Source organism: Aethina tumida, chromosome 3 (assembly GCF_024364675.1).
Source record: "Aethina tumida isolate Nest 87 chromosome 3, icAetTumi1.1, whole genome shotgun sequence".
NCBI classification, from domain to species: domain Eukaryota; kingdom Metazoa; phylum Arthropoda; class Insecta; order Coleoptera; family Nitidulidae; genus Aethina; species Aethina tumida.
The window spans coordinates 25,245,829-25,273,328 of NC_065437.1; the positions used below are offsets into that span (position 1 = coordinate 25,245,829).

Sequence of the window (27,500 nt, forward strand, 5' to 3'; positions counted from 1 at the left end):
AATCATAATTAAAGCTTTAATTGGCCCCCTCAACAAAAACATTTCCAGTGTAAATACATTTCGAAATAATTTCAATAAACCGCTTGTCTTGCGAGCATAATTGATTCCTTTTGTTTAAGGATATTTTCAATTTTAGACAGTTTTAACCAAGTCGGAACCGTTAATTAAAGCCAACGTAAAAACGAGTAATGGCGTCTTCAGATGAATAGTTCTTAAAATTGAAAATAATGGAGCGTCTACGAGTATCCGCTGAGGCCGTTATCGCCGTCACACCGCAATGAACAAACCGAAAAGATCACACTCCACAACCAAATCGACTTACAAAACCGAACTGGCACGTCAATCAAAATTGGACAGTGTTCGATAACAGTGAATGGAATCAAAAAAGACATTGTTACAATCTGTGAGATTTATTTAATGGAATAAATTGATGCAGTCGTTGGACGTTTCAAATCAGGTCCGAATATTATTTTAAAAAAACCAAATAAGGCTGAAGTGACTCCACTTTGTTACCATAAAAATTCACAACCGAACAATGCCAATGTTTAATTTAATCCCGGACGTTCGCGTGGGTTCTCGTGTTTCGTTCGACGCAACATTAATGGGAAAGTGTCACTTCCGACTGTCCCACTTACGTCCGTCACGGCGTTCCGACGGGAAAGCTGTTGATCGGAGGTGGCCTTTCGTGGTGGACATCGACTCGACAAACGCAGAGAACAAAGACGACGTAGGACAATGGCGGATCGTCGTCCGAGGACCGACGTGACCAGATAAAAGCTTTCGCGGCGCTCAGATGCTCGAGTGGATAAACAATCGAAGAGTTTAAGTAATTTTGACGGGACGAAATTTCTGTACGGTCGCAGACAATGGCTCGAAAATCGGCATCGGAGATGACAGTGTGTGATATTCGACGGCGTGTTGCAAAGAAATTTTATTATGGACCCGCCGTTTTGTCTTTTTTGTTCGGTTTAATCGAATCGGGTGTGTCGGAATGGGTTGTGGTACAACGGTCCCAATTCGTACTAAATATCTGACAGGTTGATGTAACAGATAACTGTTCTGATGGGTCTTCACATTCGACCTGCGAAATCTCAATCTGAATCCATTTCGTTTTTGTTTCTATCAGTTTCGACATATGTAATGTTCACAGATTTTCTCTTTCAATTTGAAAATAACCTACGAGGGAGGTTTAAAGGGAAAAATACTTCAATATATCAACCTTATAAAGCTTTAATTTCAAGCTTCAAGACCCTACATTAATTACTATTTATTTGACACCAATAGTAAACATTCTCGATGTATTTTCTGTCAACTTTATGACTCAACACATTCAGTTGTAAAGTTGGATTCTACTCTAGAGGGGTCTGCTCCTTCGTTTACAATAATAAAATAGTGTTAACCAAAAGTATGTAATCTAACAGGGTATGGGAGGCAATTCAAAATATGATGATGTGTATCACATATTGACTCAAAAATTTATGCATGATCGTATGTTCGCGATGGGATAATTTTCACTGATTATCTTCAGAAAGAAAAAAACATAATTATGTGAATATACTACGTTTGAGTAATAAAATTAAGTAAAAATTACCACATTTGGTGAAAAAGAAGATGTCATTCCATGAGGATCGTTAGAATTCATTTATCATCCCCATTTTGTTTTTAATTTACGATAATTATCAATATGCAACGGTAATTTAGAAATTTATCTCGCAATAAGTACACCCCAGTGGTTTTTTTAGTAAAAGAAGGTTGGAATTACCGTAGAATAGCCGAAATGTTTGGTGTATGACATACATCCATTTCCCATATGTTACAACGGTATATGGAAACCAGGTCAGGGTGGAAATCGTGGTACAATTCCTGCTCAAGATCGTTTGAGACTTTTAACTTTGAGACAACGGGAGAGGAGAATTTGGTCTAAAATAAAATTGGAACCCAGATTTTGAGTATGGACAGAAGATGTGAGGCTGTCATTCGTACTAGAGGTGGAAATATCCCACCAAATTTTATTAATTTTTAATTCTTCTAGAAAAACAATATTTTTAAGATTTTTGTAAAAATAATAAACAAAAACCTATTTTTAAATAAATATGCAAAAAGTGTATAATTTTATTTTTACCATTTTCAGAAGAAATTAATAATAAATTACTATTGTTGTGATGCGTTAATTTCTTGTTAATGTATTTTGAATATCTTCAGAATTCTCACCATTAACAAAGTATCAAAACCATTCAACGTCATTGGGAAAAGCATTCGCATTTTTTTAACATTTTTTATTTGACTTTTGAGCCTACTCTCGTAAATTGAACGTCGTACAGCAAAATCTCGATCTTAGTTGATACCAAACTTTCTTTTACCGTTTCCAACATATCTAATATTCACAGATTTACTCACCAAGTATGAAATTAACCTATATACAAGTTGATCTTGGTTAACGTCGATTACAGTAACTCACTTGCGTTTGGTTCATCAAACAGCCGACATTTAAAGCAATTAAAACGGTTTTAGGAGCATCTCGCTTTCTTAATGGACGAATTAACACACATTTCGGATCGAAGTTTAATCGAGCATCCGACCGTAGATAAATATCATAAGCGAGCTGCGTAATTTACCCTAACGAAATTATCTGAGTTACCCAACATTGAGACATGTGTGCCGAATCAAAATGTCTTCAACATCAAAAACCGACGATACAAAGATTGTATGCATGATAAAATATGTTCAAATGCAGTTTATTACAAGATTAATGGTGAAATGTACCGAGTGACCAAATTTCGATTTGATAAGATCTTGACCATTGGGCCCGTCCTGACTTTAATTAACCATTGATTACGGGTTGAAGCGGTAACCCACGTAACGTTCCGGTTACACCTACGCTTAGAAAAATTAATAGCTTCGATTACAACGTATTAGCGGTGATTAATAGTTGTGCTTTCTACATTATTCTATTTACGTTTTTTTTTTCTAAACGGGTCTGAATTGAGATTGATTTGCCATTGTGATGACAGTCGTTGTCTTTCGATTACGTAAACGTTTTCGATCATTACAGACTTAGAGCCGTCCAACTATGTACGCACGCAATGCGTTCGGGATCTATTTTGTGCCACAGAGCTTCATTAAAGTGGAGATAATACGTCATTACAGAAATAGCAACTGTCCGACCGCCAATAAGCTTAAAGCTATTGCCTCATAAATAATTATTACGGACTTCCTAACTAGACTCCCTAGAATATGCGTTATCTACGCTGGTTACGAACACGATCGTAAAATAAATTAGAGTTGTACGTTTGCTGCCGTTTGACAGGAAGTAAAGATTGGCTCACAATGGGCCCGTTTAGGGCTTCTAATAGCTTGAGAATAAAAAAAATTGGGCCAAGAATGTGGATAATCTGTTCATCTATTTCAGATTATATTATACTGTGATAAATATGAAGTACCCCCTAAATCTTTTTTGGCCTCCAACTAAAATGAACCATGCTGTTCTTGCTGGATTTTTCGGTCTTAAGGGTAACATAAAGCGATAAGTGAAAGAAGCCAGGACATAACAGGGAAGCCATATAAACTTGTCTTAATGTGTACTTAATATAATCTTTTATTTTAGAGTAGTAGTTTTATAAATAGGCCATAAAGTATTGTTTATTAAAATCTGGTTGTAAATGTACATTGTTTTGCAACATTATTAAATTAATATCAAAGTTATTAGAATTATATACAACGCATTCCTGATCCGTGATTGACCAGACAAAATAATTACCATCCTTTGATATCATAATTGCGAATATTATTATTAGTGATGTGGAAATTGCTTTCCCACATGCTTGTACATATTATCTACAACGGCCGGTAATCAAAACGTATTTTATTTAATCATAATTACATACAAGGTAAAAATTCAAATTGATTCGAATACGAACTATTTCGAACGGAATTTATGCCCTCGGCTGGATATTAAAATCAATCGGGGCGTTTAAAAACCCCCGCAGTTCTGGCAGCTTGTTGTATTCATTAGACACAGCAAACAAACTGGTTAATTACATGACGTACTACGTCGGCTAATGCAATAATTCTCGCAAAACATATGATTAAAATCTAATTATCGGGAGCGCTGGAGATGATGGCGGTCGAGATGATGGCCGGGATAAGAAAACCGGCAGTCCGAGACTGATCAACTCAACGTCAACATCAATGATTTGTTTAATGATTATGTTATGATGCGCAGTTAGCAACTATAGATCATATTGCTTTTCTTGTGTAATGCGGTGTTTACTTTTCGTTCTTCCTGCACTTGTCAGTTACGCTGTTCTTGCTAGTATTTATTCGCCGCCGGTGAAACATGTGAATTAGTGAGGTTGCTAAAGGTGGCAACGTAAATATCACCAAAGACAAATATTTTGTTTGCTAGTATTAATTGTTAATTAACAGCAAATAAATTTTTTAATGCTAATTAAAGTTCTTAAAAAAACATAGTGAAAACAGTTTTCTAACGAAAATTTTTTATTTCATTTTTCTTTAAGAGATAATATTTGTTATAAAACCTGTATTCAAATCATAATTAATTTGTATATAATTAGCAATTAAATACTGCATTGGGTTGTTAAATATTTACAAAAACTTAGAAAATTTTTTTTCAGATAAACAAAACCTACTGAAAAAAATGGTTTCCTACAAACATTTTATTAAAATCAGAATTAATTTACCTGATTTAGCCATTTACTATTGTCAATTTAGAACTTAGATTGTTGATTATTATCAGAGGACTTTTACATATATTTTTCTTCAAGTTAGAGGAACCTAATGAAAAATGTTTTTCTGTAAAAATTACATTCAAATCATAATTAACAATTAAGAAGTGTATATAAAAGATTTAGGTTGCAGAACATCTTCAGAGAACTTTTTAGAATATTCTCATAATTAATTTGTACATAATTAGTACTGTATATGAAAGGTTTAAGTTGTAGGATATTTTCAGAGAGCTTTTCAGAAAATTATTTTTCATATTAACAAAACCTACTGAAAAAAATTTGTATTACAAATATTTTATTCAAATCAGAATTAATATGCCTTATTTAGCAATTTATTATTGAATATTTAAGATTTGGCTTGAAATTATTCATAATATTTTTATTATCCGAGAACTTTCAGTTATAGTTATTTTTCTTCAAGTTCATCATAAAAAAAGTTTTTTTTGTAAAAATTTTATTCAAATCCTAATTAATTTGAATATAACTAGAAATTACATACTGTATATGAAAGATTTCGATTGTGGGATATTTTGGAAGAGCTTTTCAGAAAATTCTTTTTCGTGTAAACAAAATCTACTGACAACAATTGTTTTTCTACAAACATTTTATTCAAATCATAATTAATTTGTACATAATTAGCAATTGTATGTAAATGAAAGGTTTAAGTTGTAGAATATTTTCAGAGAGCTTTTCAGAAAATTATTTTTCAGGTTAACAAAACCTACTGAAATTTTTTTTTCTTACAAGTATTTTATTCAAATCAGAATTAATATGCCTTAATTAGCCATTTATTATTGTATATTTAAAATTTAACTTGTGAATTATTATCAGAGAACTTTTAGAAATTTTTTCCTCAAGTTAGAGGAACATTATGAAAACAATTTTTTCTGTAAAAATTTTATTCAAATCCTAATTAATTTGGATATAATTAGCCATTAAATACTATATATGAAAGATTTAGGTTGTGGAATATTTTCAGAGAGCTTTTCAGAAAATTCTTTTTCGTGTGAATAAAACCTACAAAAAACAATTGTTTTCCTACAAACATTTTATTCAAATCAGAATTAATTTGCCCTATTTAGCCATTTAGGATTAATATTGTGAATTATTATCTGAAAACTTTTAGATATATTTTTCTTCAAATTAGAGGAACATCATGAAAAAAGTTGTTTTGAAAAAATTTTCTTCAAATCATAATTAATTTGGATATAATTAAGTACTATATATGAAAGATTTCAGTTGTGGGATATTATCGGTGAGCTTTTCAGGAAATTCTTTTTCACGTTAGTAAAACCTACAAACATTTTATTCAAATCATAATTAATTTGTATTTAATTAGCAATTAAGAATTGTATATGAAACATTCAGGTTGTGGAAAATTTAGAAAATATTTTTAGGTTAACAAAACTTTATTCAAATTTGAATTAATTTGCATTAAATATATATTTAGGATTTGGATTGTAGATTATCAGAACTTTAAATATATTTTTCTTCGAGTTAGCAAAATATCGTGAAAAAAGTATAGTGACACTTGATGATTACATTATTTAGGCAAATATACCTCAAGAAAACTATGGTGTAAAGATAATTTTGGTGGAGAAATTACGATAAATTAATAATAGCCTGTATAAGAAAGAATCGAATTGCAAATTTTAATAAAATTTATATAATAATAGTAAAATATTGTAAAAAAATGTATACAAACATTTATTTTTTGAAAATAATCTACAATAATTATTCTAATGAGCAATTGAGCAATCTTATTCTATATATAAAATTAGATAAAAAATAATCATTCACCCATTCTTCAGTTCCCTTTCTTTGATGTAGCATACATTTTATAGTTGAATATACAAAAATAAAGAATTTAACAAGAGTATCCAAATAAAAAGATCAAATCGTTTGCTTTCGGAAACATAAATGTTTGGGAAGCTTTCAGCTAAATATCAATGCACCGACAGTTTGTACTACAAATCGCTCGTAAAAATTCCCCAGTCCTCCTAGTTAATTAATTCCGAGCCGGATTTCGAATTTAACTTTGTCCGGGTGGTAAATTATCTGAGAACAACGTAAAGGATAATTAATAATCGTTCGACTGGAATCAGAAACTTTGTCAGAATTTAACTGATTAATTTAGTTGCGGGTCGGGTGCGATTTTGTTTGTCTGCTAATGAACGTTTTAAAATTAATAACAACTTTCTGACACTGAGTTAAACGTAAAATGGGACCGAGTCAAGTGTTAACGTTTGTGCGAATGGGAATATTCCAATCGTAATTACACACTAGACTGTGATTGAATCGTGAAATGTTCATTTAGTATTATTACCCTTGAACCGTGAAGTTTCCCAGAGGTTAATTACACTGTATCAAATCTATTCAATTGTACTCAAAATGCCATAAGAATATGGTTTTTCGCCTGTCAGACATAACTCGTTCTCGGTAAAGGCGTTGTCCTGAAAGTTTCCTTTCTATCTTGTTTATCAACGCAATTAAAATAATTTATAAATTTATTTGCTACATGTGTACAGTCGTTTACGGCCAACAGATAACAATATCAAATTCCGATGTAGAAAACTATGAATGAAGAAGTCGGCGAACGTAATGTGCTGCCTTAATTAAAGTCATTGATCAACGAAGTCTGTTGCATCGGCATTTCTACAAGGAAAAATAACTATCCGACTCTTTTAGGCCGGACAACTTTTTAGATCGCATGTAATACATACAATTTGCTATAAATTCCGTCACAAAAACTAAGTTATGTACCATTAATATTCAGATTTATGGCAAATATTGTCATTGCGCAGCCCACACGAACTAGACGACTAGTGACTTTAATGAAATACATCACTGATCGTAAATTAATTATACATGTATGTCTAATACGACCTCATATGCTAATTATTTAATTTTGTTTAATCAATACAGATAATTTACGATGATTTCTTAATTTACGCTGCAATAGTGTCAATGGTAGGATTTCTATAAATGGTGAACGAAATAAGATGTCAGGATTCTAGCTTGGTATAGCGGGCAAACTATCAATTTCAATATCTTAAACTGAACTTGTCGGAAGATTGTGTACAAAAAATAACATCGTTAAAGAGAGACGCTTATCAGATAGATAATGAGAACATTGTAAACACCTCTTGAGTTATTAATTATTCCCTCTAAGCGCGTTATCTGCACACGATGTTAAAGAGTTTTTTAATTATATCCCCTATAATTGGATCTAGAATTTTTTTGTGATAAAGACTCACAGATCTGGAGTTTAACAGATTATAATTAGATATTTAATTAAAACGATACAAAAAATTACAGTGAAAGAAAACTATATTTTTAAAGCGTATGAAAATTTTATTAAATTACCCAGAGGTACTTTTGATTAGAAGATACGTGGATACTGTTAGTTTAATTATGAAGTGCATATGGAGTTTTTTACTATATAGGAACAAAGTATTTATTCAGAAATATTTATATAGTAAAAACCATTTTAATTAAACTGAAAGGAAGTGAAACAAAACGAAATAACACCTACTTATATTAGAGTTGAAATTGTATTTTATTTGATACTATGTTTAACACAATTTTCTCTTTGTACAAAAGATATTACATTTGAGAGAAATATAAAAATGAATCTGTTATTTCCATTGATAAATCGATTAATTCTGAAGGTTAGTTAGTAATTTTCATGGATGAGTTTATTAAATTCTACAATTTTATGCTGATTAATCAGTAATTTCCATCGATGAATCTGCCATATTATGCTTAATGAAATAGTTCCACTTATTATTCAGTAACATTCACAATATTCCATTAACTGATCGTTAAAATTTCATTTTATAATCTGTAAATTTTCACTAAAGAAGTTATACTTAATTTAATTAATCAACAAATACACTGATTGATTCAACTTTTTGATCACTACAATTTCGTTGATGAATCATATTCTATAAATTGATCAGTGACTCTCACTGATTGATCTGTATAATTCCACTTTATAATCAATAAAATTTCACTGATGAATCAAGTTAATTCAGTCAACCATATTCTACTGATAAACCAATACATTAATTAATTGGTTGATTGGTATAATCCCACTTTTTAATTAGTATATATTAACTGATTCCAGATTATTCTACGGAAAAATTAGTAATTTCTAAAATATTATATTATACAGATTCATTCCACTAAATAATCAATACGATTTCACTTTATAATGATTAAAATTTTAGTAAAGAATAAAGTTAACTCAATTAAATATATTATTATAGGTGATACCAATACACTGATTGATTCAACTTTTTTACGACTATAATTTCGTTGATGTCAATTTCACTAATTATTCAAGATAATTTAATATATTAACTATATTCTACTGACTAACCAATACAAATTAATTGTTTGATTGGTGTTACCCACTTTTTAATTCGCATAAATTAACTGATGAATCTTCCAATTTCAGTATTGATCAGTAATTTATAATGGTAGATTATAAATTACTGATCTACCATATTTTACAGATTTATAATAAGTTCCACTGATTATTTAGCAAGTTCTAAATAATCTTACTACGATTTCATAATCAATCAAATTTAACTATAAAATAAAATGAATTCAATTATATTAATTGAACTTTTTGATCAATAATTTAATTAGTAGAAAGTAATTGTTGAATCTGCTAAATTCTATTGACTGATTAATCAATAGTTTCTTATCCACTAAATTCTATAGATCAATCTGTAAGTTCCACTGATTATTTAGTAAGTTCCATATATTAATCCGTAAATTTCACTGATTATTCAGTAACATTCACTGATTCATTAGTAAATTCCATTGACTGATCATTAATTTCACGAGTAATTATTAAAATTTCACTAAAGAATAAAGTTATTTCAATTAAACATATTAAACAAATCTACAAATTGATTGGTGTAATTCTACTTTTTGATCAGTAATTTGTATAATTTTGTTGATGAATCATTCTGCTGATTGATCAGTTCATTCCACTTTGTCGTCAGTACAATTTCACTAAAAAATCCTCCATTTCCTATTGATTGATTTGTTAGTAACTTCCATTGATAAATCTGCAAAATTTTACTGATTGGTCAATAAATTTTAATTTAATAATCATTAATTTACACTGACGAATTTGCAAAGTTCACTAATTAATCAGTAAATTCCACTAATTTATTATAATTTCTGAGTTATAGTAAATCTTACAGATTCATCAGTATCTCATTGATTCATCAATAATTTCCAGTGATAATTTCCAACCTGCTGTAACACTTTTTTAACACTTTGAGTCATTTGTTAAATTTATTTTTAATCCTCGTTACTTTTGTAATACCGGTTGCCACTTTGGTAATCAATGAACTAATCAACCATGCCAATAGTTAGAGAGGGTTAACCATCCCATTTTAATAAGTGGATCGTGAAGTTCGCTAACGGATCGGCAAGTTTATAATTCTCTCGCGGTCCGCTCGTCGGAAACGGGCGTCTCCTTCGAGCTAAGTGGATTTAACATAGTTTATCACCCCGATTACAGTCACCAAACAGTATTGTTCGGGGACACCATTCAAGAGGCGGCGGTTTAATTGCCTGTCATATCTCAGACAATAACCGCCGCGATCTGGCACAGCGTCCGGGAGAGATCGGACCCAAATGCCGGGATTATGTCACATTATTGCCCGGACGCCGTGCCAAGAGTAAAAATGCCGGAAAAGAAACATTTCACTGCCGTTTACTTCAACTTTAACGGGCGGTTTCGGGCTTATTTTTTATTATTAGTATTGGAAACAAAAATTCGCCGGACCATAAACAATTTCGGCGCAACAATAAAAGTCGATTCGGACGAGTTGCGTCGCCGTATTATTAAAACAGGACGTGACAGAAAAAAGTGGCCGATTAAAAACGCAATTTCAGCACAATTATTGCCCTCCGATATACGCAAACAAAGTGGTAGGCTGGCCGGTTTCGGTGTTTGTGTAAAATTAGTTGCGCATTTTCGAATTTTTGTTTTCGCCCGGCAAACGACAAATTTGGATGCGGACCAAAATTTAAATGATGTCGATTAATTAAAATGGCAATTACCGCGCTTCAAATTAGCAGTTCCGAGACTAGAAATCCGGACGGGAGAATTATTGCCCCCGAATATTGCACTCGTTTTGTGTCCACAGCACAAATAATTATGATTTATTATAATCGTGCACCGTGCAAAATATATTATTCGATGCCTGTTTAGCGACGTGTGAATTTTATTTGCAAAATCGGTTTTAATCAGACACCCAACAATTCATTGGCGTCGATTCCGGAAATTCATCGTTTTGTTCATTTATAATATCTCTATTATAATACTTATTATTACGTATTATTTTATATACCGGGTGCTGCACAAATTGGGTGTCTTTGGTTGTTACAAGTTTTCCAAAAATATCGCCTAAGGTATAATATTTCCCATAAATTTCAATATATATTATATATACTCCATTCAAACTAGGTACGGAGTAACAAACAAATTTATTTGTTATTTAAAATTACTGTAAATAATACCAATTATAATGTTCATATTGTTGAAAAAAATATTTGTCTAAAAGTCTTATTTGGATATCTTTAGTTTTAAATACGATCCTGCCGACTGTGTGTGATAAGCAGCGCATGACCATTGTTTACTTCACTCCGTACCTTATGTAAATACACTATACTTGTTAAAGCTATTAAATATAAGTTTTTTATTATTTATTTATTCATTTATTTTTTAGAAACACTTTCTATAAACACGTTTTAATAATAAATACTACTTAAGTAAAAGAAATCTCTTTTTAATTTTTTTACTTCATATGAAATCAATTCCAAATTAACTTAACTTTAAAATGTGAAAAAATATCAAGGTTAAAATATAAAAATACCAAAGTGTTTACAAATTTAAATAAATTAAATTAAACACTGTAGGTAAAATGAAATGAAAAAATATAATTATTTTTCACAATTAGTTTAGTGTTACTAAAATGGCTTTAGTATATAATTCAGTTGTGTCATTAGTGAACATAGTGTACCAAACAAAATTCGAATGGTACACATCAAATATTTAATAAAGCCAAGTATTTTTATAAATAGTTAAACCGCCGCCACTGACAAATTCATAAAGGTATAATGATTTTATTTTTACCGATATCATATACTCCCGATCGGTTTTGCATCCATAAATCTACGTGTAAACTATGTCATGACATTACCACTACAACTGATAACTAGTTATTGTTTCATTAGTGCATAAATTTCTATAACAATTGATTATGGAGATAAATTAATCCAATTTATTAACATTATCTACTTCTATTTTGATAATATTTCGGTTTTATTTGAACAATTACTAATGATAATTCGATATTTTAATGGAATAGGTTTATATTTCATGTGGACATTGTTTCATAAAATATGAGGTAATAAAAATTATATCATTTTGTAGCATTTTAATTGTTTATTAAACAAATAATTCTTGCTGGTTTAAATTATGGCGGATGCGAATAAATTAAAAATTATGCGCACCATTAAAAGTGCAAATATGTTAAAAAAAATTGCCTGTGTAGGAATATATGTATTAATTTGGCTTATTAAAAAATAATTGCCGACATGTACAGGATGTCCCAAATTGATTGGTTTTAAACGAGTACTTTCAAAATAGGTACAAATCGAAAATATGTAATAATTTTTTATTTCTTGAAAAACAGTATAAACTTTCAATATTCTTAAAATTATGAAATATATCTTAAAATTTTGAGATAATATATAAAATTTTATTTCAAATGTACATACTAGTGTATGTAATTAGTATTTTTAAAAATATATAGCTTATGATAAATTAAATTATCTTTAGTTAATAATATTTCTAGTAAATTTTAAGTTAATAAATATTGTTGTCTAAGAAACATAAAGACTGTGTTTTTATAAAATAATATTTAACTTCATTAAAGTCAAAAGAACTTAGACATGTTGTCTATTTTTTATTAAAATTTATGAAGAATATTTTCTTCATTGACTATAAATTGTATATCCCAAGATTTAATTAGTATAATTGTTCTAACTAAGCAAGAGATAATTTAATAAATTACAAAATATAACAATATAGTTAAAATTAGTTTTTTGTACTAAATATCTCATATTAATTAAAGATTTCATTGTTAAAAAAAAGAATAAACAAATATGACATTACAATTTTTAATGTGTGGTTTAGGGTAAACAAAATTTCATGAAACTTGAGATTGGGATACTAAAGACAGGCTTTCTCAATCAGTCTGGTAAAATTAAATATGTATTTTAGGATATTATAAAATTGGAAAATTGTAATAGTACAATCAATAAACATCTCATACAACAATCCTAAAATTAACTCTATGTAATATAAATACTTTTAACCCATTAACAATGTTTTTATTTATTTCCCTTCATTTAAAAACAGTGTAGTATTAATTGCATTTGGCAGTTAACAAGCGGTGACCTTATTTATTCATTTATTTAACTTTCCTCATTTGTACAAAATGTAAGTTAGTGCATGCTTGCGGCTCTGCAAATTGCGGAATGCGTAAAATAAAGAACATAAATTACAAAAGTGAAGGTCGAGTACCAGTGTGTTTGTTTTTAAACAAACTTAACTGTTAGATATGTACATATCCAGGTACAACGTAATTTATAGTTTTATGCCATGCAAATTTTATTGCATTCACAAGAGTACAGCATCACCGGATCGTAAAATAAAAACAAAGATCCATTTGAGGAAAGGCGATTTTATTTTGATTGTCCAGATCCAGATATGATTTAAAACGGACGGTTTTATGACTCCGTTTGAGTAAATTTTTTGAATAAACCGGTGCAAAATATGAAATCGGTAGGACGCGTGTTTTTTCCACGTCTGACTCTGAAGGAAAGCACTGCGTCGTATCAAACGACTGCTTTATCGGTTCCTCTTTGCCTTCGCCTTATTCCATTATTCCGCCTTTTCACCTTCATATCGCACAATCGTTTCGAACGGTAGATTTCGTTATTGTTCAGTAATCGAAAAATTTGTTTAAGGGTAAGAAATTGCCACACAGTAATGTTTATTATTATAGCAACTTTTTATAATGTTAGGTTTTTAGCCATAACTCTTTTAATTAATGGAATCTGTTAAAATAATATTATACAGTTTTATAAAAACTACAACTAACAATTAAGAATGGGTGTGGAGGAATAATGGTGCTCATTTTCAGGGTTTGGAATGGAACCAATAGTAAAAATGGAATAATGAATTGGTTTCAATATTTACACCCTTATCCTTATCAATTATATGCTGTCCTAAGATGAGGAAAATATGCCTTTGTCGTGGAGTTTCCAACACGTTAATGATCCGAAGCATATAGCCAAAGTTACAAAAGACTATTTTGCTTCCAATAATGTAAATCTTAAAATGAATGGCCACTCCAATGTCTCGATTTAAACCCCATAGAAAATCTATGGAACATGATAAATCATAACATGAGTAAAGGTTACTCAGGCAAATTTCAAAACTCAAATGAATTGTTTGAAGCTATTAATATTATTTGAAATTATGTTTCTAAGCAAGAAATTCATGTTTCTTCTATGAAAAGATGTTATAAAAAATATTAAAAACCTAAATATTTTATTTGGTAACTTTACATTTGACTCACAATAAAAATGTATTTAGAATTTTGTTCTTAAAAATAAATTGATTGCTTTACTTATGACTGATGCTATATCTGAATTGAACTGGACATAAATTTAAAAACTTTAATTTTGAAAAGGATTTTTAATGATTAATTCTGTGTTAAATAATATAATTTATTAATATTTTTCTATAGGGTTTATGCCTGGGATTGTTCTTACTCAAACAATCCTATATATATATATATATATATATATATATAGTCCTGTCATCTAATTCGAATAATTTTTAACATATTTTAAGTTGCTATAATTATGGCCACTATTATAAAATTTAAATATATCGAGTAATAAGCACTTTTTTAAACAAATATTCCTGACCAAAATTTAGTAAATCTAATAACATAATCACAAAAGTTTGAGGTAAAAAAATCACCCCGTATGAACCAAACAAATTAACCAAACAATAAATTAACCACACAATTATCGCCTTTTGTAGCGGTGCGTTAACACCAGCAGCAATCATTTTTACACACCTAAACACTTTAGTGCCACGATGATAGATTTATCACTGTTGAACAGATACAACACACGTTTTGCTCACACAATTTTACGGTGTTCAACTGTCGCATTGATAAGATTTCATAATTAACGTAAAACGATAATCGTCCTTTTCATTACGGTGCTAAATAGTTCGCCTCATGGTGATACGCTAACGAATTTATTTTTAAACGGGGGAAATTAAATGGAGGCAAAAAGAATTTTGCCACTTAACCTGGCAGACATCTTTTTGCAGTTTTGTCGCCGTCTTCGCAGGAAATTGAACGAAATTTTATCACCTTTACATTCAATTTATTTGCACTCCATAACCTCGCTATGGATATAATAACAAAATTATTGATTTTGATCGTTCGAACTTTCACTCCGCAAATATATTTTCATTAGTTTTGCTTTTAAACAATGTATTTGGGTTAGTAATAAATAATTAGGACTTAAATAAATAGAAATGGATTAGTCTTTATTATTAAATTATCTATAAATATTTATAAACATTAATTAATTTTACTACCTCATAAAAGAACGAAACATTTATTAGCCATAAAATTATTAGTATTTGGAACATTCAAGATTTTTAAAAGTTTATTGCATAAAAACTTTATTGCACAGGAAATATGTTATATGTCAACGGTTTTGACTTTTTATACTTAACATTAACAGAGTTAAAAATATATATTTACTGTAACTAATTAATTGTGGTCATTAATGAATTTTGCATATGTAAATTATACACAACATTTAAGTAAACTAATTAGTTCAAAATTACCGTTTATCATTCAATTATTTTACAAATTATATAATAATTTTGTTCCTTAATTGAATTAATTTTTTAATACAGGCATTTTAAATCTCTTTAATTAAATAATAATATAAAATATTAAGAAACTGATCGAAAAACATAAAGTATATTACCTTAATTTACATCTAAATGATTATTTATTAAAAATTAAAATTGTAATAAAAGGAATAAATATGAAAGAGAAATTATACCAAAGGTAACTTAAAATTTGTTTTACAAAATAAATAAGAAATTTTGTTATCACATACAAAATGAAAAATACACCATTTTTTATATCGAGTAATTCAGACTTTTATTATAATTTTTATAAGAAATTGGCCTATTATTTGGAAGTGGTTAAAAATTTTTGATTAAGTTGTGAAACATCCTGTATATACAACATAAATAATAATGTTAACTCTAAAGTTATACAGTAACTGAACCCGTGCTACTCATCAGATTCGTTACAACTTTTTTTAGATTGCAATATTTTTGATTTTTATAGTTTGATCGATATAATTCTAATACCTCAATTAATGACATTTTATTAACATTACATTTGCGACGTGAGAAATTTTAAAAATTACAAGTTTAGCATGTTTTATCTAGAAAATTGTTGTGATTTAATATATAAAATATGCAGCCAACAATGAAACTTATCAATGAATCACACTTTTTACGAATTAAAGTCATTCCTGTTTAGAACATCTTATCAAAAGCCAATTCCATACAACTAGACCAGATTATAGACTATAGGAAACGTCAAATGATTCCTGCAAGTATGTAACGAGAAGCGAATTTACACCTACTCGAATGGAAACAACTTTAAAGCAGATTACTGCACAGGAAATGCTATTATGTTTCGTGTACGCCACATGCTGGTTTCGTAAAGCTATTCGTGAGCACAAAATATTCACACCACTAATCATAACATTAGCAGGCGAAAAATACCGACCTGGCAATACCATTTATCATCCGAAACGGAATCATGAAACTGCAACTGAGATATGGCTGACTTGCTTATATAAAATAAACTGTTATTTCGCATGGTCGCAAGCAATCATTTAATATTAAGAGGACTACTATCTAAATCGGGTTCTATTAATTAAGATAATGTTAATTTAAATGCAATAAACTTGATTGGAACCGTGCCTTTGAGTCGATCTAAATTCACTCCAGGATCGCGGAGCAAATTGCATGCATGCGAGGATAAAATAGAAATAAAACTAATTCAGAATTACGTAGGTCACCGAGATGAAGCAGATTAAAATATTGTTGAGGACGAAATGGGGGATCGTTGCGAAGCAAACTTATTTAACCAGTTAGAACGCATGTTTTCAGAGTTTCTGAAGCATCTTGCTCGCTGTGCCTCAAAAATATTAGCGTCATTTAAGTTTTGCTGAGTGAAGCTTAACTACTTTACGTCGTCTACTTTGTTCTTAAAATTAATGTACTAGAGACACTTAAATAGTGAAATTATTCTTGGTTACAAAGTTTATGGTGAGTAAATAATCACATTAAAACAATATGAAAGAAATAACTCAATTTCAGGCATCTGGTTTATTTAAAATATAGTCGATTTTAAACGGGTTTATGCAGTGATACTGGTGTAATATTTATTAATTTTCATGATTTTGCTATTGCCAACAACAAATTTCTAAATACAGTATTTCTGAATGTACATTAATTGACGGATGAGATAAAAACTACTGAACTAAGTTAATTAGAAATTGTTCTATAGTGGCTACTCCAATTGTCAATTTGGTGTGAAATATCCTCAGAATTGCCATATTTTGAAGGTGGTACAAAGGCAAATAGTACTTTTATTTGTTCTTGTTGGGTAACACCTAGTGATTGTTCATCCCCATTCTAGTTAACAACCCTGGGAACTCCACCTTCTTCTGATATTTGGACTCCTTGGTGTTACATTAATTTTTATCATTCTGCTCATGGGATATTTTTCAGAATTACGTTTCATAGATTATTAAGATGAAGCAGATTAAAATATTCAAAAAAAAATTATAATTTCTAAAGCATCTTCCTCGCTAAGTCTCAAAAATATCAGCGTCATTTAAATTTTGCTGAGTGAAGCTTAACTACTTTACGTCGTCTACTTTGTTCTTAAAATTAATGTACTAAAGACACTTAAATAGTGAAATTATTCTTGGTTACAAAGTTTATGGTGAGTAAATAATAACATTAAAACAATATCAAATATATAACTCAATTTCAGACATCTGGTTTATTTAAAATATGGTCGATTTTAAACGGGTTTATGCAGTGATACTGATGTTATATTTATTAATTTTTATGATTTTGCTATTGCCAACAACAAATTTCTAAATACAGTATTTCTGAATATACATTAATTGACGGATGAGATAAAAACTACTGAACTAAGTTAATTAGAAATTGTTCTATACTGGCTACTCCAATTGTCAATTTGGTGTGAAATATCCTTAGAATTGCCATATTTTGAAGGTGGTACAAAGGCAAATAGTACTTTTATTTGTTCTTGTTGGGTAACACCTAGTGATTGTTCATCCCCATTCTAGTTAACAACCCTGGGAACTCCACCATCTTCTGATATTTGGACTCCTTGGTGTTACATTAATTTTTATCAGTCTGCTCATGGGATATTTTTCAGAATTACGTGTCATAGATTATCAAGATGAAGCAGATTAAAATATTCAAAAAAAAATTATAGTTTCTAAAGCATCTTCTTCGCTGAGTCTCAAAAATATCAGCGTCATTTAAATTTTGCTGAGTGAAGTTTAACTACTTTACGTCGTCTACTTTGTTCTTAAAATTAATGTACTAGAGACACTTAAATAGTGAAATTATTCTTCGTTACAAAGTTTATGGTGAGTAAATAATAACATTAAAACAATATCAAATATATAACTCAATTTCAGACATCTGGTTTATTTAAAATATGGTCGATTTTAAACGGGTTTATGCAGTGATACTGAGGTTATATTTATTAATTTTTATGATTTTGCTATTGCCAACAACAAATTTCTAAATATAGTATTTCTGAATAAACATTAATTGACGGATGAGATAAAAACTACTGAACTAAGTTAATTAGAAATTATTCTATAGTGGCTACTCCAATTGTCAATTTGGTGTGAAATATCCTCAGAATTGCCATATTTTGAAGGTGGTACAAAGGCAAATAGTACTTTTATTTGTTCTTGTTGGGTAACACCTAGTAATTGTTCATCGCCATTCTAGTTAACAATCCTGGCAACTCCACCATCTTCTGATATTTGGACTCCTTGGTCTTACATTAATTTTAATCATTCTGCTCATGGGATATTTTTCAGAATTACGTTTCATAGATTATTAAGATGAAGCAGATTAAAATATTCAAAAAAAAAAATATAGTTTCTAAAGCATCTTCCTCGCTGAGTCTCAAAAATATCAGCGTCATTTAAATTTTGCTGAGTGAAGCTTAACTACTTTACGTCGTCTACTTTGTTCTTAAAATTAATGTACTAGAGACACTTAAATAGTGAAATTATTCTTCGTTACAAAGTTTATGGTGAGTAAATAATAACATTAAAACAATATCAAATATATAACTCAATTTCAGACATCTGGTTTATTTAAAATATGGTCGATTTTAAACGGGTTTATGCAGTGATACTGAGGTTATATTTATTAATTTTTATGATTTTGCTATTGCCAACAACAAATTTCTAAATACAGTATTTCTGAATGTACATTAATTGACGGATGAGATAAAAACTACTGAACTAAGTTAATTAGAAATTGTTCTATAGTGGCTACTCCAATTGTCAATTTGGTGTGAAATATCCTCAGAATTGCCATATTTTGAAGGTGGTACAAAGTCAAATAGTACTTTTATTTGTTCTTGTTGGGTAACACCTAGTGATTGTTCATCGCCATTCTAGTTAACAACCCTGGCAACTCCACCATCTTCTGATATTTGGACTCCTTAGTGTTACATTAATTTTAATCATTCTGCTCATGGGATATTTTTCAGAATTACGTGTCATAGATTATCAAGATGAAGCAGATTAAAATATTCAAAAAAAAATTATAGTTTCTAAAGCATCTTCCTCGCTGAGTCTCAAAAATATCAGCGTCATTTAAATTTTGCTGAGTGAAGTTTAACTACTTTACGTCGTCTACTTTGTTCTTAAAATTAATGTACTAGAGACACTTAAATAGTGAAATTATTCTTCGTTACAAAGTTTATGGTGAGTAAATAATAACATTAAAACAATATCAAATATATAACTCAATTTCAGACATCTGGTTTATTTAAAGTATGGTCGATTTTAAACGGGTTTACGCAGTGATACTGATGTTATATTTATTAATTTTTATGATTTTGCTATTGCCAACAACAAATTTCTAAATACAGTATTTCTGAATGTACATTAATTGACGGATGAGATAAAAACTACTGAACTAAGTTAATTAGAAATTGTTCTATAGTGGCTACTCCAATTGTCAATTTGGTGTGAAATATCCTCAGAATTGCCATATTTTGAAGGTGGTACAAAGGCAAATAGTACTTTTATTTGTTCTTGTTGGGTAACACCTAGTGATTGTTCATCCCCATTCTAGTTAACAACCCTGGGAACTCCACCATCTTCTGATATTTGGACTCCTTGGTGTTAGATTAATTTTTATCATTCTGCTCATGGGTTATTTTTCAGAATTACGTTTCGTAGATTATTAAGATGAAGCAGATTAAAATATTCGCTGAGCCTCAAAAATATCAGCGTCATTTAAATTTTGCTGAGTGAAGCTTAACTATTTCACGGTTACTCTTTTGTTCTTAAAATTAATGTACTAGAGGCACTTAAATAGTGAAATTATTCTTAGTTACAAAGTTTATGGTGAGTAAATAATCACATTAAAACAATATAAAAGTTGTATCTCAATTTCAGACATCTGGTTTATTTAAAATTTGTCTAATTTTAAACAAGTTTATGCACTTATAGATCGCACACACATGCGTGGGTTCTTAACATTATTACTTTCTGCATGATAGATGAGGCTTTGAGATATATAATTAATTGATTATTAGAAAATATAGTGAATTTAAATATTTAAATATTTTTTCCAGCCACTTCGTATATTATTTACGTTCATTGAATGATTGAAACATCGATTGTTGGTTGGATTAAATTAATACCACTTGTGATAAATTTATTATTCCTTACAATAAATCCCCCATGCTCGATAACTTCATATTAAAATGCACTCATGCTCTATAATAAATATATGGTAAATGCGGCGTTTTGCCTGCATATTAAATATTGTTTGCAATGGTAGACAGTACTCTGTTAGTGGTCGGTTTTATAAATTTATAAAATACAAATAATTCATGCGAATGATGCATGAACCCTCTAATAAATTATTCACACAACAATTGAATGTGAATAGCATCTGCTGCTTTTTAGTTGCAGTATTAATTTCGGTAATTTGTAAACACATTTTTTTATTACAGCCTATTGACGACTAATAATTCGATTATAATTAAATATTCATGAGAATTGTATCCGTAATTCCGCAACTAATTACAACTAATTGTTAACACATTAAATTATTCATGTCCACCTATATTAATTAGCGATACGATAAATTCACTACGGAAAAATGTACTGGAATTATAATTGAATTACTACAGATCTACTTACAGTCTTTCGATGTCCATGGGAATGTTCTTCGGAACCTGCGTGAACCCGCGATGGGAACAGTCGACGGTGGTCATGGTGCAGCTGCAGCCCCTGGGACATCTTAGGGTGGACGAGAACGATAGGTAGTCACCGGAGGCGGCGGACAGGACGAGTATAAGGACGAGCCCCAGCACGCAAACCGCTGACCGATTCATTGCTGGGCCGTCACGTCACCAAAATAAGCAAAAACTGCTGCCGAAAACTCGCTCGTCCGTCGGTCAAGATGGTGGAACCACCACAATGTCTGAAACAAGTCGAAGATCAGGTTGATCACTAACCGTTAAGGTTCAAGTTTTCAAGATTTTCATCCTGGATCATAAACACATTTTAGTACCGGCGCAATGGATACATTAGATTTTTTAATGGCCACTTTCCAATAAAAACCAGGCATAAAAGAATAGTGGGACTTTTTGCGACAATTAAATCTACGCCTAATTGCAAGAGCCGTAAAAGCCGTTTGCTGAGAAAGTGATTACTTTTATGTCGCCCCATAACTGGAGATTTTAAACTTTTTAAATTTCTTCCTTGGGCCACGCCTAGTCGATATTTTTCATAACAGTATATTTTTGGTCGTAAGATTTTTATTTGTATCGACTCATCCATAAAAAGTGCCACAGTTGAGATATATTAAAGGCGTAAAGTTTATTAGAAATTTATTAACTTCCTTTAGAACTCTACCAGAAGTACTGATTTATATTATTTAAGGTGCCAATAAACCAAAACCAAACGTCGAGGGACATTAAATATTTTATAGTGAAGACTTTGTAACGCTGTTGACAATCTGCAATTAAATGGGTTTATGTAAATTAAACCAAGGATATAGTATGGAAATATTTCCTTTACTGATTACATTTACTTTATGGACCAGACAATTTACTAACATAATATTGTCATAGCTGTATTAATTATATTTCTAAATTAGAGACTGGACACATCATTTGGTTTTCCTTTAATCACCAAGAACATTCAACAATTGCAAATTTTTATCGTTCATATACTTATCAAAAAAAAAATGAACAATAAACGTTTTTATTAATCAGACGATTTCACATGGGAATTTATGGTCGTCATTCCCGTGAATTACAAATCTTACTGGCCCGGCATTAAAAACAATAAACCAAGATTACACCGAACGACGCTTACTTCCAAGTGAATCGAAACCGTCGACCAGAATGGCAATTTATCGGTCCGAGCCGCGTTATAAATGACCGTCCATTGATAAGCGGGAACTGCATTAAATTATCGCCGGCAATTAAGCCAAAGCAGGCAGGCCACGTTTGATTCGGCAAAAATCGCAATGATATATGATGTTTGCAGAGGCACACCATACGTACGAAGACCGCAACATGGTAGCGGTACTCAATTTTCAATTAACTTATCAAGAGAAATGCCAGGCAAGGCATTATTAATTCTCTGCAGATGAATAAACGGCCGGCGAAGGAAGAAAAACATAAAAGTGGCCATTGTCTTGCTGAGGCGTGCCCCAACAGACGGCTCGGCAAATATCTCCACTCGGGGTGTTGCATCTGAGACAATCTGAAAAGACCAGACACAGTATGCAGTCCCGTGATGGATATTTGCAATGGTAATTTTAACATTACCAACAGATTTTTTTTAACTGTTCATTTGACCCGGTTTTATGGCTCATTGTTAGCAAGCAAGTTCGAACCGTTAATTTGCAGAAAATTTATTGAATGCTTGTTTTATTAAGCAAAATTGATGTTTAAATTAAGCTATTAATATATAACAATTTCATAATATTTCCTTAAGCTTTTTACATTTCAATAAGGCAATAATTAATTGATATTTTTTATAATTCATAATTTAGTATTATATTTTTCAAAATGTTTATATTTTTTGGTTTCTATATACGGCACATATAATATATTTTTATAATATTTCGGATGATGAGAATAATTATGAAATTTCTCTAGATTTTTCACTTTTTAAAATTAAAATGTATTTTACAATTTCTTAATTTTTGTATAATTAATCAATTTTTATTTTTGATATATAAATATATCAAATAAATAACATATTTATTTATTTTATATAATATATAAAATTAATAATAATAATTAATAATTAATATATGAATTTTTATATTTCTTATATATTTTTATTTTCAGGATATTATTAAGTTTCTCACATTCTAATTATTAGAATAATTATTAAATTGCTTTAGATTTTTTATCTTTTTAAATTCTTCTCACATTTTAAATTTTGTTTAATATTTTATCGAAGTAGTACTAAAAAATCTATGTACTTATACACACAATAATTTAACATTATTATGTACATATTTTAAAAATGTTTTGTTTTAGATTTCTTTATATTTTTTTATTCATCAATTTTTTTAGCGATATTATTTTATTTCTTATATATTTTTGGTTTCAGAATATTCAAATTATCGTTTTTTTTGTATTTTTTATTTTTTTTAATTAGAATAATTATTAAATTTATATATTGTTTACATTTCTAAGTTCTTAACAGTTTTTAAATTTTTTTATTATTTTAAATGTCTTATATTGACTTATTTTCTAGATTTATCATTACTTTTAGCTTAATTTTTTTATTTTTTATATATTTTTGGATACAAAATATTAAGATTATTTTGAAAATGTTTGAATTTTTTACATTTTTCTAAAAATTCTCTACATTCTGAATTCTAATATTTTTGATTATTAGGATAATTATTAAAATTCCGTGTATTTTTTTCCATTTCTAAATTTTGTCAGTTTTTAATTTTTTTATTATTTTAAGTGTCTTATATTGTTTGACCTATACAAGGTAGTTACTTTTAAATTCCCCACCATATGAATTCTAATATTTCTGAATATTTGATTAATTATAAAATTTCTGTGTATTTTTTACATTTCTAGTTATACACACATAATTTAAAATTGATAGTGAATATAAAACCATTTAAAACAAAAATTTATTTATTATTATTATTTAAAAATTTTAAAAGAAGCTTTTCTTTGTTCTTTTTTTTTTTGGTTTTAGAATATTAATATTAATAAAAATCTGTGTGTTTTTAAGATTTTATTTATTTTAATTAAAATAATTATTAAATTTCTTTGAATTTTTTGTATTTCTAAGAGTTTAAATTTTTTAGATTTCTTTACATTTTTTTTATTTTTTTTTTTTTTTTTTCTTTCTTGTATATTTTTAGTTTCAAGATAATAATATAATTGAAAATGTTTGTATTTATTAAATTTTTTAAATTTCCCACATTCTAAATTCTAATATTTATAAGTATTACATTCTTTTTTTAGACATTTTTTCAAACAATTTTTACATTTTATAAATTTCTAATTATTAGATTCTTTTTCTTTCTTAAATTCTTGACAGTCCAGAATTTTTTAGATTTAAACTTTTTTTATTTTTTAGATTAATGTTTTTTTTTTAATTTTATTTTTTTAGATCTAAAATACCATATTTTTAGATTTATGATTAACTAATTGTAAGAGATTTTTTCAAACAATTTTTACATATTATAAATTATATAATTCATGTAGTTTAAGATATTTGTAATTATTTTAAATTAGATTCTTTAGACGTTAGGTATTCTCTTAATAATTTTTTTGATACCTTATTTTGACAAGCAAAGTGTACGTCTCCAAAGTAATAGCTGTTAAAGATAGTTGATGTAGAAACAAATTACTTAATATACTAGTCTGAATAAGTAATGCCCTTTAATTAAACATAGTTGTATATCGTACATTATACATATTATGATAATGTATCTTGTTTAAACATAAATTTAAAAGCTGATTGTATTTTATGTATTTACCCAAAACTAAATAATAACTTACTGCCAAATTATGTATAGACACGGACAAACATTTTGTAAATCATAATCATGATTCAAACAACACAAACACTAAATACATAAAAGAATAAAAACTATCGTAAAATAAATTACAGGGATCCGACGTATGCAAATACCACTTATTAATGTCTGTCTCTGTGTAACATACCCAGCCTCACGCTACTGGAATCTGAAATTGTCTTGAACACAACAAATGAAAATCGACAGGCCCCCTTCCCATTCAATTGTCGAGCCCTTAACATCCGGACGGAATTATGAATGAGCCGTTGTAAGACAAGAATGATAGACCTTTGTAAATCATTTGCATTGTAATAAAAGCTGTTAATTTTGGAAACAAGAATTAATACAATCGGCGAAATGCCTTTGAAGGTACAAGTAAACGCCCCGAAACACAATTAAAACAAAAAGCCCATTGAATTTTAGAATGTAACCCGGCAACTCATTCACCGTGGATAACGTAACTTTCACCGGACGGCGGTGCCAAGCCGCCATTCCGATATTAATTTCGTTTTAAAATTAGCCAGTCAATTAATTAGTCACGAGTAGGCAGCGACGACTATAGCAAAAGGCGCTAGGAAATTTGTAATTACTGGCAGAAATATGACCACTCGCATTCTCGACTACCGTTTTACTATTTATATAATTCGATTCATTACGTAAATGGCAATTATCGGGTTGGTTGGTGTATGAAAGACAAGTGGCTCAAACGAAACGAAGAACGAGTGTAACTATTAATTATTGGCAAACGTCTGAAAATGCCCCTTATCGATTTCGCTTGAGTTATTAAGTTTATTGAGGCGGATTTTGATCCGGCCAATTAGAAGAAATGGTGAACATGAAGTTAGCACAGCCATTGCGGCAAGTTCAAAGGAAATGAATGAATAATTTGATAAGTACATATCAAATAAGGAACCAAATGTTAAAAATAAATTTTTGAACGACGGAATTAATTTTTCCACAACTAATTAACTTAAACTAACATTATGTTACTTAAAAGTAATTTATAAGAGGTGATTTGCTAAGAAAAAAATCAGAATATTGAAATAGACTAATTTCATATGAAATCAGCAAAGTAATCAAATATTACAAAAATATTTGAGTCTTTGAAATTAAATATTAAATTTAAATAGATCTAAATTAATCTAAAATTAGAAAAATTGTTAAATTTTAATTGTTTTAAATTAAAAATATTTATTTTATTTAATTTAAAATTAATAAAACAATAAAATATTAAATTTTTATTTGTTTATATTAAAAATATTTGTTTTATTTTATTATAAATTAATAAAGAAATATTAAATTAAAATTGATTTTAATTAAAAATATTACCATCTAACTAATAGTAAATGATGAATCATGTGAATACAATCTGTGACATTTAAAGCTAGTTTACTCCTGGAGCTTTGGTATCTTCATATCAATTGTGCGAAGTTCCAAAATATTATAATTGACTAAATATTCAAATTAGGAACCATTGTATTGTATAAAACATTCTGTGTGCTTTAAATCTAATTTACAGCAGATGCTTTGCTAGCTTAATATGAAGTTAGCAAAGCACCCAATTGTTGAAAATATATTTGAATGACAAAAATTGATTTTCTTCATTACTAATTAACATCTAATTAATATACAGTAAATGATGATTAAGGTAAAACCAATATCTACTGTTTAAAGTTAATTTACTCTTGGAGATTGAAAAAGCAATTGAAATCAAAATTAATTTTTTCAAAATTTATGAATTAGGTGAAAAAATGACCCAAACATTGAAATACATTTGAACGTCACAATGAATTCAAAACTAATTAGAAACTAATTAACGACAAATTCTGAACAAAATCACAAAAAAATAAGAACAATATTTATGAAAGGTAGTTCGTATGAAATTAGAAAGCACACAAACTTAAAAAAAAATATTGGTTAGACGAAATTATTTTTTTCATAACTAATTAGTGCCTAATTAACGGCAAGCTATGAGTCATCCGTTATCTTAAGCATATTGAGGTCATATCTTAAGATGTCAAAAGACATAAAAGACAAACATAAACATTAAATGACAAAATTAATTTTTCCTTAACTAGTTACCCACTAATTAGAGGCAAATTATGAGTCAGGTAAATAAAAATATGTATGTTTTATGCTAATTTAGAGGAGATGCTTTACTAGGTTCATATGAACTTCACAATAAACTGAAAAAATAGTTGAACTCCAAA

General features: G+C 29.1%; 1 protein-coding gene across 6 annotated transcripts in view; it reads right to left on the reverse strand.

Moving 5' to 3' along the window:
* The window catches only part of LOC109593953 (protein slit), a 248,789-nt gene that overhangs the window by 213,816 nt on the left and 7,473 nt on the right, over positions 1-27,500 (reverse strand). For all 6 annotated transcript variants that reach the window (XM_049964418.1, XM_049964417.1, XM_049964416.1 and 3 more), the window contains exon 2: positions 21,417-21,699. In XM_049964418.1, the coding sequence (XP_049820375.1) occupies positions 21,417-21,610 (194 nt within the window). In that variant the 5' untranslated portion in view covers positions 21,611-21,699. The remainder of the gene's footprint in view (positions 1-21,416; positions 21,700-27,500) is intronic.